Source organism: Gigantopelta aegis, chromosome 10, assembly GCF_016097555.1.
Source record: "Gigantopelta aegis isolate Gae_Host chromosome 10, Gae_host_genome, whole genome shotgun sequence".
Taxonomy (NCBI): Eukaryota; Metazoa; Mollusca; class Gastropoda; order Neomphalida; family Peltospiridae; genus Gigantopelta; species Gigantopelta aegis.
Genome location: NC_054708.1, coordinates 28,342,039 through 28,354,316, shown reverse-complemented (window position 1 = coordinate 28,354,316; position 12,278 = coordinate 28,342,039). Strand labels below are relative to the sequence as shown.

Below are 12,278 nucleotides of genomic sequence, written 5' to 3'. Positions count from 1 at the left end.
TTTTCGATTAGCAGCAAGGGATGTGTTATATATGCACCATCCCACAGACAGGACAGTACATACTACAGCCTTTGTTACACCAGTTGTGGAGCACTGGCTGAAACGAGAAATAGCCCAATGGGGCCACCGACTGGGATCGATCCTAAACTATCCACGCATCAGTCGAGCGCTTTACCACTGGGCTATGTCCTGCCCCATCATTTTTCAAGAGACAGAATTATGTTGGATTATCTCATCTGCTATTTATAGGTCAAGATTCTGTTATATTTTAATTCAATAATGCTCTAAAATCGTATAATTTGTTACTCACTATCCTAAACCACATGCTGTCTTATTTCCAGCAGGCAACATATTTGTGCTGGCCTGCTACTTGAACATAAAGAGCAGGCCATATTTTGAATCCTGCTACACACAATCTGTACTCACAGCAGTTGTCCTCCTCATCTGACCCATCGGCACAGTGTGTTTTACCATCACACACCTGGTCGATGTCGATACACGCCAGTTTTGAACCACGACACAAAAATTTGCCACTTTTAGCACTGCAGTATTCAGCAGCTTCTGTAAAGTTAAAAAAGAAAACATTAAAATATTGTTTGATCTCACCTAGGTCGGTTATAAGAAATGTCCCATCTAACCATGTACAATGAAACCCCTCTAAACCAATCACCCATGGGACCAGGTAAAAAGTCCAGTTTTAAAGGGACATACCCTAGTTTTTAAACACTAAGGCATATTTTTTACTATTGCAGCCGTTTTTTGACAACTGAAATCATACTTTACTTAGATTTTATGGTTTAGATTATCAATTTCTGTACATTTGAAGTGTTTTTGGTCATCCTGGTGTTTTAATATCATAAAATGCATTTCTCATATTTTTAAAAATGATTGTGCGTCTGAGAAGTAACAGTTATGGAGTCGAGTGTTAGTCTATTTTTAGAGGGTATTTCACCATTTTAAAGTCACAGACTCATGTTTTACTCAATTGTAATGTTATCCAAATGTGTTACAGGTTTGTCCGTCCCTTTAAGAGTTATCAAATTTAGAGGGGTTCCATTCTGTTCTAATATTTAAAACGGGGCTTTGAAAGATACAACGACAGAAACTTACTGGTAATAATACTGGCCTCGGTGGCGCAGTGGTTCAGCCATTGGACTTCAGGCTGGTAGGTACAGGGTTCACAACCCGTTACACGCTCCAACTCTTGAGCGAGTCTTAAGAGCTCAAAGGGTAGGTGTAAGGCCACTACACCCTCTTCTCTCTCACTAACCACTAACCAACTAATAACTAAACCACTGTCCTGGACAGACAGTCCAGATAGCTCAGGTGTGTACCCAGGACAGTGTGCTTGAACGTTAATTAGATATAAGCACGAAAATAAGTTGAAATGAAATGAACTGGTAATGATGCTCAACAACATTTTAAAATCTTACCACAACCATCTTCATCATCTTCAAATTCACAGTCTATTTTCCCATCACAGCGGTAAATGTTATCAATGCAGAAAGACGAGTTGGAACACAGGAACTGACCATCAGGGCAACCAAACGTGCCTGAAAGTTGTTATAAAAATGCATTTAGACAAGCATTCTGAGAGTACTGCTAAAGCAATACATGTCCCCTTCTGGGCCCCAACAAAGTTCTGTATTTTCCAAGTTCAAGGGCCATATAAGTTTATACTCGGTGAAAAATGGGTAAATTGTCATAGTCAAACTTGTTCTGTAACAGCTAGAATGTGATAGTTATACACAAAATGTTTGATCAATATCTTGTGGCATTACTAAAAAAATTATAATAAGTCCCGAAAAACTAATTTTCTTATCTCGTAAGTTCAAGGACCATAACTGCCCAAAATGGAAAAATCGCGATGAAAGACAAATTTGTTCTGTAACAGTGTGTGATTAAGCTATACACAAAATTTCAGCTCAATATTTCGATCTGCATTGTGATAAAAACATCTGGAAACTATGTGGGACAGACAGACAGGATGGAGATGAAACCTATACATGGACCAGTAGTGGACTAATACAATTCATGTTTATCAATGGTGGGGGTGGGTTGGAACAGTTGGGAAATGGCCCTTATGAAAACAAAGCATACAAAACTCTGCTCTTTGTATTAGATGTTTCTTTTGTCAAGACTGCACCAAAAGGTGGTAAACCATATTATGGGCGAGATCATTCCAAAATAAACAACTCAGTATTGGCTATAAGCCTATGACATTGGGCAGCAGTAGACTTCACCCACAATAATTTAACCTCAACCTGCACTATGATTCCATTTATACTTCCACCCCAGTTAATTAAAGGTTAACTTTCAGTTCAATTATTTTATTGTACATGAATAGGCAATAAGCCCATATATACAAGAACTCGTATATTGATACATTTTGGGACCAGTTGTTCAAACGATTAGCCAGCTGTTTTAGAGACACAAAATGGAAATATTTATTATTACACATATGGTTTAAAAAATATCTTGCAACATAACATCGATTATCTTACTACGACCTTCCATGGATGCCAACCAATCAAGTCAAGTGATATAAATCAAGATCAATTATGGGTAATAAATATGATATTAAACTTGCCACCACCATATAGCATACACATCTCAGGGTTTAATTTGTATCGTGTTTCATTTGTTTATAAAAAGTAGTGCCCGCCTCCCCCTAGGATTTTGATCAGGGTACGACCCTGCAAACCTAATGGCATACTGAGGTTAGACTGGTACTCACAGTTTGCTTCATCCGAGTGGTCATCACAGTCTATCTTGTTGTCGCAGAACACCTCCTCGGACAAACATGACACAGGGCTGGGACAGTAGACTCTTGGGGATTTACACATGTAATTAGTGGTGGAATTTACTGCAAGGAAAAAAAAAGCTTCATTCTCTATGTGGTGAAGAAAAGCTAATATAGGCCTACTTGTACAAGGAAGGAAATGTTTTATTTAACAACGCAACCAACACATTTTATTTACAGTTATATGGCATCAGACATATGATTAAGGACCCCACAGATAAAATGAAAGTTTTGATCCTACAACTTTTTAGAGTTCTGAAAAAAAAAAAGAAAAGTGTATCATTTGTTACATGACTTAGTTATTAAATATACTGGCATTCAAAAAATCTAATTTTCAAATTTTATATATGAATTGTTTTGCAGTAAGGATAACCAAACTTATTTTTAACACTTCTTATTCTGTTAACCTGTTTAATACTCAGCCATAACACATACATTTAAAGCACCATGGCTATATATTTCAAAAGAGTAATCCAAAGCTATTTGTGTGGTAATTTTGTTAAGTACAAGTGCCAACTTAAAGAGGGGGCGTAAAGGCACCCCTATGTTTGGTTATATTAAAGGTGAAGGCCCCATTAAAATCTTAGATCTGCACTCTATAGTGCTCTAGTAGGCTATACTGAATGAATAAATATTGTGAAATACACTTTACCCTCAAAGTAAAACATCTATTTTCTTCAGATCACACACTTACCACAAACCAATTCATCAGAAAAGTCATTGCAGTCATCCACTCCATTACACTTGTAATGGATATCAATACAGCGTTTGTTGGAACACTGAAACCAGTTCACATTGTCCAAGCAGTGAATTCCATTGACTGTAATAAAAATGATGGTTATTAGCATCATAAAATATCTTTGCAAAGAAGTACATATATATCTTTTAAAAAATAATAATAATTAAAAAAAATAAAGTCATAGTTTATGCTTCTTAATACCAGTATTGAGTGTATAAACTGGAAAAAAATGGAATCAATTTCTGAATGTTCAGGAGCAGGACGTAGCTCAGTGGTAAAGCACTCGCCTGCTCTGCAGTTGGTGTAGGATTGATGCCTGTTGGTGGTCCCGTATTGGGACTATTTTTCATTCCTGCCAGTGTTCATCAACAACTGATGTAACGAACACCATGTACTATTCTGTCTGTGGGATAATATATATATACTCACGGCCAAAAGAAACTTTACAAATTAAAACAAAATTTAGTCTCTGAAAACATCCATATATCCTAACGTAACCAATTGCATAAATAATCACCCAAACAAAACCAATTTTCTACAGTATATTTGAAACATAACGTTGCATGCTTTTCATGCCCAGCAAAAAAAATATCGAAATCACTTTTTCCAGGACCTACGAAATTCACCCGTGCAATAATGGTATTAAAATGAGACAGGATACTGGTAGGGTATGCATTTGATAGAAAACCACCAAAAGAATGCCACGACTTACTGTAGAACAACGCGAGTGGGTCATAGGCATGATACAAATGGGGGCATCTAACGCTCATGTCGCAAGGACATTTGGATGTTCCAGAGTTGCTGTTGGTAACCTGATAAATCGATACCAACAGACAGGTTGGACATCGGACAGGCCAAGAACAGGTAGACCACGTGCCACAACTCAACGGGATGACCGATACCTACAAACATTACACCTATGTAATCGTTTTCTGATGGTGACATCATCAGCGGCAACGGCATTCGGCCACCATGTGAGTAGACACACTGTGTCAAGAAGATTACGTGCTGCTGGTATCAAAGCCTATAGACCCTACCGTGGGACCACATTGACAGACCAACACCGTCGGCTCAGATTACGATGGGCCAGGCATATGAGGCGTTGGCTGATTCGTGATTGGCGAAGGGTTCTCTTTTCTGATGAGATTAGGTTCTGCCTGTTCCGTGGGGATGGGAGAATAAGAGTGTATCGATGTAGAGGAGAACGTACAGTCTGTTGTTGCATTAATGAAGTCGAACCTTTCGGAGGTGGTAGTGTGATGGTGTGGGGAGGCATCTGTGGTGATCAGACCACTGAACTTGTCATCATTGATGGCCATCTGAATGCTCAACGTTACAGGGATGAAGTGCTAAGACCAGTTGCCATTCCTACAGCAACAGCCTCAAGGGATCATGTTCCAGCAGGATAATGCGAGACCTCACGTTGCTCGCATTGTGCAGGACTTCCTCTATCAGAACAACGTTAACGTCTTGCCATGGCCTGCATGCTCTCGAGACATGTCACCTATAGAACATCTTTGGGACTACCTTGATCACCAGATTCGACAAAGACAACAGCCCCCACTCAACAGACAACAACTGCAACAATCCCTAGTTGAGGAATGGCGACGCATCCCGAATGATGTAATCTATGCAAAGACGTGTGCATGCATGTATCCGAGCTCACGGGGTACACACACGTTATTAGTGACATTATCGAGTCTGAAATACCTCACTTTGCTTGACTTCATTGGGTGACATTTCAGTGTAAATTTGGTTTTTGACCCCACATGTAACTTTCACATTATGACGTAATTGTTACCTGCAGTCACGTAATTGTTACCTGCAGTCACGTTGCTTTTGTTGATGATTTACATTTGGTATTGAACTATTAAATAATATCACAAATAAAGTTATTCTTATTATTTGCCGTTACCCCACAAATTCAAAAATATTACTTGTAAAGTTTCTTTTGGCCTTGAGTATATAAAAGATCCCTTACTGCTGAACAAGAAATGATGGATTGATCCTAAACTGACTGCATGAAGCATGAAATACCCTGTAACAACACATTTTATTTACAGTTATATGGTGTCGGACATATGGTTAAGGACCACACAGATAATAACAGAAAACCTGCTGTCGCCACTTCATGGACTACTCTTTTCGATTAACAGCAAGGGATCTTTTATATGCACCATCCCACAGACAGGGTAATACATACCACGGCCTTTGATATACCAGTTGTGGTTCACTGGCTGAAGCGAAAAATAGCCCAATGGGCCCACCGATGGGGATCGATCCCAGGCCGTGCATCATGTGAACGCTTTACCACTGAGCTACGTCCCGCCCCTCAGCCAGGATAGAGTTCAAATTTTACCATTGCAATGACGGCAAATGCCTTGGATGCTCTCCTTACTTGCCACTGTGCACAGAAAATTGGACGTTTTCAATAACAAAAGAAATGCAATGGTGCCCTATCTGGTTAGCCACCATGTCCTTCCTATACATTCAATGTTGAAAGTTGAATGTAAGATAGTGAAATTATGATTGGTAATATGATAATAAGCATCCACATAATTTTTTTCTGAAATAACTTGATAGAAAGTAAGTTGACTTGGTGCCCCCTCCAACTCACTTTGGTGTCCTAATTTCGGTTAATAAATTAAAATTCTACCCCTGCCAGGATCTTCAATTGTTGGTTAAGTCTGGTCCAGCCGGAATATGAAGGTGAAAGACTTGGAGTTATACATGTTATAATATAATAGTAATTCTCTCTGAGTCAAAATATTGATCCAGCTAAAATCGGACCACTTGCTACAGCAATGGGCAGGATTATAAAACAAGAACATACAACATTGGTGTTTATCCTCATGGTGTGGCCCTGTATTAAATAGACAGGACAATAAAACAAGTACATACGACAATGGTGTTTATCCTCATGGTGTGACCCTGTATTAAATAGACAGGACAATAAAACAAGTACATACGACACTGGTGTTTATCCTCATGGTGTGGCCCTGTATTAAATAGACAGGACAATAAAACAAGTACATACGACAATGGTGTTTATCCTCATGGTATGGCCCTGTATTAAATAGACAGGACAATAAAACAAGTAAATACGACACTGCTGTTATCGTCATGGTATGGCCCTGTATTAAATAGACAGGATTATAAAACAAGTACATACGACACTGCTGTTTATCCTCATGGTATGACACTGTATTAAATAGACAGGATTATAAAACAAGAACATACGACACTGGTGTTTATCCTCATCCTCCCCATGACTGCAGTCTCGGTGACCATTGCACCTCTGAGTGGCAGGAATACAGACTTTGTTGTTACACTGGAATTCACCATCTTCACATGGCTCACTGCCTCCTCCTGTCAACAATACAAAAAGGTGCCACCATATAATACTTGTACATGGAAATGTTATTCTGAGAAGGCAAAAAAACCCAAATCGGAATGCATTATTTTGCTTTTCATGTTTATGTTAAGTAGCAACCAGCACAATCTGAAGAGCAATTTGTAACAAATTATTCCTTGAAGACAGCATCATCTGTAGCTTTGTTTTATTTAACAGGGCTCGAACTAAACAACGGCACCGATGACACATGCCATCGTTGAGATATATATGGCCGTAGCTCCTTAACTGGTAAAATGTTTACACCTGGTGGACATTAGCTGCCAGTATATAACATTAGTACATTTAAAATATGTCGACAGCAAAATAACCGTTCAGTCTTATTTATTTGCTGCAAAGTCTTCTGTTTTCTTTCAGTTGCCATGGGCAGGCTTTAAATTGCTGGCGGTGAGCTGTTTTTAAATTGCTGTGGGAATCAAAGTCTTAAGTTCGAGTCCTGATTTAATGACCCATCTGGAGAGTAATGGATAATTAATTTGCTATTCATGTACTGGCCTCAAGTCTGATAGCTAGCAATGGCCTCACCCCATTTACATTATAGCCTCGCCCTCTTAGATCCATTCATGACAAGGTCATCATGGGATGCCTTATGAAACACTATAGAGTAGGCCTCTCCTTGAGGGAAGCAGTTGGCTGAGCTCACCTGATACTCGCCCAAAGATAAAAAGTGGCGATTATTGCTGTACTCGCCTTCCATCACACACACACGCACACACACACGCACACACGCACGCACGCACACGAAAGGTCAACTTAACAGAAAATGATATTAGCTCATGTCAGATTTCAATTAAAATTAAACAATTTCCACTTGAAACAAACAGCACATTTTACACATTTTTATTCATTATCCTTTTCAGGGCACAATATTTCACGCGAACCGCCGTTCTGTTCGCGTGTCGGTTACGCAAAATTAAATTTATGGGAACCACAAATTGGTTACGTCGTAACCTGTAGATATTCAGAAATTAAAACTTGCACACTTCACGATTACTGGCAGTTTTTCACGCAGACATACTACTAGTATTCTGGCAAATGTTTTAGGCTGATTTTTAGATACTTAATGAGCAACAAACCAATAGACAACCTTATACTGCAACTGGTGTAACTTGCGACCATTCTAAACTATAGTCCGTTCCATTACCTGCAAACATATTTCTTGTAAAGTAAATAATTTCAGTTTGGTTTGACTAAAAAGAAAAGTAAAAGTGTTTTGGAAATTAAAAAAAATACTAATTTTTGTGTGCAATTCACAAATCAATCGGCTTAGAAGTAAATAAGTCTGTAGTAAATTTCATAGTATGAAAAAAGTGTTCCCTGTGGGACTGACTATAAATCCTCGGTATATAGTCGAGCCAAAATTTTATTTTTAAAAATGTGCACGGATCGCCGGGGACGGCTAAATTATCTGCAATCTGATTAAATTATCTGCTGCTATTTTATTTCTAAAGGAATATTATAGACATAATGTTGGATTGCCTATAATTTTACAATGTTGAAAACAGTTTCAACATAAACAGGAATCCAAAAGTGTCACAAATGTTGAAAAATACTAACTTCGCATAATGAGCTTTAAAAAAACACAAAAAAACATTTGGAACGTAACTGTAGTATAGAAGCGCCATCGATAATGTGAAAGTAGCATGGCCACCGCAAAACGAAAAAAGGAATTCCTCCCATTTCCAGTGTATCTATTGTGTTTCAGTACTGGGGCTGATACTTAGTCCGTTTACAGTGGTGTTAACCTTTGCAAGCATTAAAGAAACGGTTTTATAAAATGTTTTATTTTGTATTTTGTTTTAACTTTATGTTCGAGTTAAAAATTATGCGTTTGAAATGTAATTTCAATGTAACTTGGAGGTAACCGATCACGTTACCCATGGATTACGCAAATATAATTCACGTAACCGAACAATTGGTTACCTAGGTAAAAACTACGTGAACCGATTTCCGGTTACCTCAGATTTAGAAATAATGTCCCCTGCTTTTGCTTGATTAACTAAAGTGTTGCCTATAATGATTTTTGTCTTGACCTTCACAAATTTATTTAGGTTGACAGGTCAAGTTGTCTCAACTCGACAGTCCAGCTGATAAAAACAGTAGCATCCCATTCAGTTTACTGTATGAATAGTCATTAAGTACTGATATACTGATATTGTTCATCGGTCTCGAGAGCTCCGATACATCAACACAATCATTTTCATTGGTTCCTCTGTGATAGTTATCAGCAAATATGATGTTATCAATAAACATTTTCACCTATGTAATACTTGACCGAGTGTCAAAAGTAGCCACTTGAAATCAATAGCAGTTTTAACAAGACTTGGGTCATTGTGCGTTTAGAGACCAAATTTTCATTTAATGACCAGAAAATTAAATGTCATCTACTATAATTTATTTATTTACTTTTTGTTGTTTAAAAGGGACTGATCTTGGATATATGGTAATATATAAATATAGCTGAATATTAATTACAGCTTTACACCATTAAATTAAACTTTTATACACTGATCCTCGTTTAAATGGATAAATTATCAAATAGCATGTCTCCTGGGATAATCACAATATTTATTGCATTAATAATTATCATAATAGTCTTTTTGCAGCATGAGTTCGACCCATACCCCCCCCCCCCTCTATCGTTTGGGTAGTTATAGGGATAGGGATAGGGTTAAGGTTAGTCTTGAGAGCCTTTGATATAGAGGGGTAGGGGTAGAACACTTTCTCTTTTTGCACTTTCTATGGCAAACATCATATTTAAAAACAAAAACAGAACTCTGAAAACTTTGCAAATGCATTTCTAATGGGAACTGCAAAGCAGACAGCCCATGTAATACAAGACAAATGAATTTTTAATATAAATTTTAAAAATGTGGTCATAGCTGGTATATTTAACATGTTGAAGGTTTAGTTATTCAAGGCCATAGGAATGGGTGGGGGTGGGGGGAGATGTTCCCACCTACTTATGAACAAATGTCTAAATAGAAATAAAAATATGGCTACCTCCCCTACCCTATGGCTACCTCCCCTACCCTAGTGCACGGGACACATTAAGTCAATATTTTTCTTAATGTGCAGGGAAAGTTGCTTCCCTCTACTTTGCAAATTTGGCATGTGTTTGACCCGTACCCTCCTTTCAATCGTTAGGGTAGTTTTAGGGATAGGGTTAGGGATAGTCTTTAGAGCCTTTGATATAAGGGGTACAGGTCGAACTCTTTTCGCCAATTTAAAATGGCAGGGATATTTTTTAAGGTTGTCGTTTAAGATTTATTTTGTTAATAATGATGCAAATACTTCAATCAGGATTTTGTGAGTACGTTAGGTTATACATTTTTGGTTTATGTGTCCATTTGTTGCACTACTTGGGTTGAGAAACGGTTGAAACATGGTGTCACATGTTTTGAATACAGGCTATATATAGGGTATGTAACAAGATCAGGACGTAGGAAGAACAATACTTTCTACATCTGGAAGGACTTTACTTTGGCACTGTCACTAACCCTAACCCTATTTATGATATGTATTTATAATGTGCGTTATATGTGATCGTGCCAAAGGAAGGTCCTAGCAGGTAATGTCTAATATTTAGACCAGGGCCCCGTTCCACGAAGCAATCTTAGCACTATGATCATCTTAAGTGCATGGTGTAGTCATGCACTTAAGGTGATCTTAGTGTTAATATTGCTTCGTGGAATGGAGCCCAGGGTCCATATTCATAAATGTACTTAAGTCAATGTATGATACTTATTTATGTACTTTAAGTATCTATTTAGGTATCATACATTGACTTAAGTACGTTAGCCAGGTCTGGTGCTTATAAAACTTCTGGAGTCTTGACACTAATGTCATGACAATGCAATACAAATTGTATGGGTGTGACCTCATTAGAGATCGAGTCTGGACTATGGTTTTGTAAGCACGGGCCCTGCTGGTTCTAGAGATGCACATCACCACCCCTACATTGATCAATCGTGTATCTGCGTCTACATAATTCTGCCCTTATAGTCTCCACAGTTGGTTATACTAGACATTCTATTAAACTAAGCCAGTATGTCATTATACTCATGTCACACCCATCTGCCAACTTCAGGCCCACGATGCATGCTTGCTGGTGAACTCGTGTCGACTATTTCCCTTAAAAATTCAATACCATTGTAGTGGATTTTTTTTTTTAAATCTTAAATGTGAAATATCCCGGACCACCGATTAAGAAAATAATGAAACATTTTGGGTCTTGTAGCCAACATAGGATAAACAATAATTTTTTATACCCGATCCGTGGAGAGTACAGCCATGAGACGGACATCGAATCAACCAATAAAAATGGGTATTGACTTACCTATCCCAAACAAGTGACTAATATCAAAAGCAGACGTAATCAGCGCCAGGCATAATACAATGAAAATCCGCGGCACCATTTTCAAAATGTCATTGATGGACGAGAAAGATGATCCAGTGATGTTTACGAGATCCTGGCCAAACAGAATCTGAAGACTTTCGCTTGAGGGCATGAAAATAGGACACACGTTCTGCACGTGCAAGTCGAGTACTGAACACATCACCTTCACGTGTGGAATCGACTAAATGTAAGCTAGGATCGTCCATTCTGCAAACACTGAATAATAATTATATTATTCAGACACAAGGAGCTAAAATTACACTGTGCATGTTGCTAACATCAGCGTACAATCGTTTATGATCCAAACCCGACACGAACAACCCCGAGATAAAACTTCATTCACACTGTACATTCACTGTCGCGCAAAGCGTTAATATAGGTTGTAATATATCTTGATAAGATTTCGTCTTCACCTACGTTGTTTTTGGGGAGGGTTTTTTTATTTTTTATCTGTATAATATACTAGTCTACTAACATCTACAAGCGTTTGAGACGGGGTGGGGAGGGGGTGGGGGGGGGGGGGTGGTGGTAACTCTCGCCCTTCCCCCGCAAAAAAAAAAAAACCCAACAACAAAAACCAGGGAGACCAAGCCTGAAACTTTTGATCCCCATGCATTTCCATCATTTTACCCACAATGTTAGTTGTAATCCACATTGAAATGTGCAGTGATTTATTTGCAACCTTATATAGCTGCTTGGTAGTAATTATAATATGAATACATGTTGTTATCCAGATTCGGGCATTTTCGTTAAATTCGTGCAAAAGGTTAGCCTTGCCCTCGTCCCCTACCCTCGCTCCCTACACCAATGGGAGGTCGTACTTATATAGTGTTAGACTGTTAAATGTATATATCATTTAAACGCGCTCTCTCACAGATGGTTGACCTAATTATTGACCCAACAAGGTATTATATGACAATATATA

The 12,278-nt window shown here is 38.2% G+C and overlaps 1 protein-coding gene across 2 annotated transcripts in view; it reads right to left on the bottom strand.

Moving 5' to 3' along the window:
* The window catches only part of LOC121384814 (low-density lipoprotein receptor-related protein 2-like), a 54,967-nt gene extending 43,428 nt beyond the window's left edge, over window positions 1-11,539 (bottom strand). Inside the window, exons 1-6 of one of the 2 annotated variants that reach the window (XM_041515405.1) lie at window positions 11,294-11,539; window positions 6,783-6,911; window positions 3,498-3,623; window positions 2,738-2,866; window positions 1,434-1,553; window positions 427-561 (exon numbers count right to left, since the gene is read on the bottom strand). In XM_041515405.1, coding sequence (XP_041371339.1) covers window positions 427-561; window positions 1,434-1,553; window positions 2,738-2,866; window positions 3,498-3,623; window positions 6,783-6,911; window positions 11,294-11,513 — 859 coding nt within the window. In that variant the 5' untranslated portion in view covers window positions 11,514-11,539. The remainder of the gene's footprint in view (window positions 1-426; window positions 562-1,433; window positions 1,554-2,737; window positions 2,867-3,497; window positions 3,624-6,782; window positions 6,912-11,293) is intronic. The other variant, XM_041515406.1, reaches the window with a different exon arrangement.
* Between the last annotated feature and the right edge of the window lie 739 nt (window positions 11,540-12,278).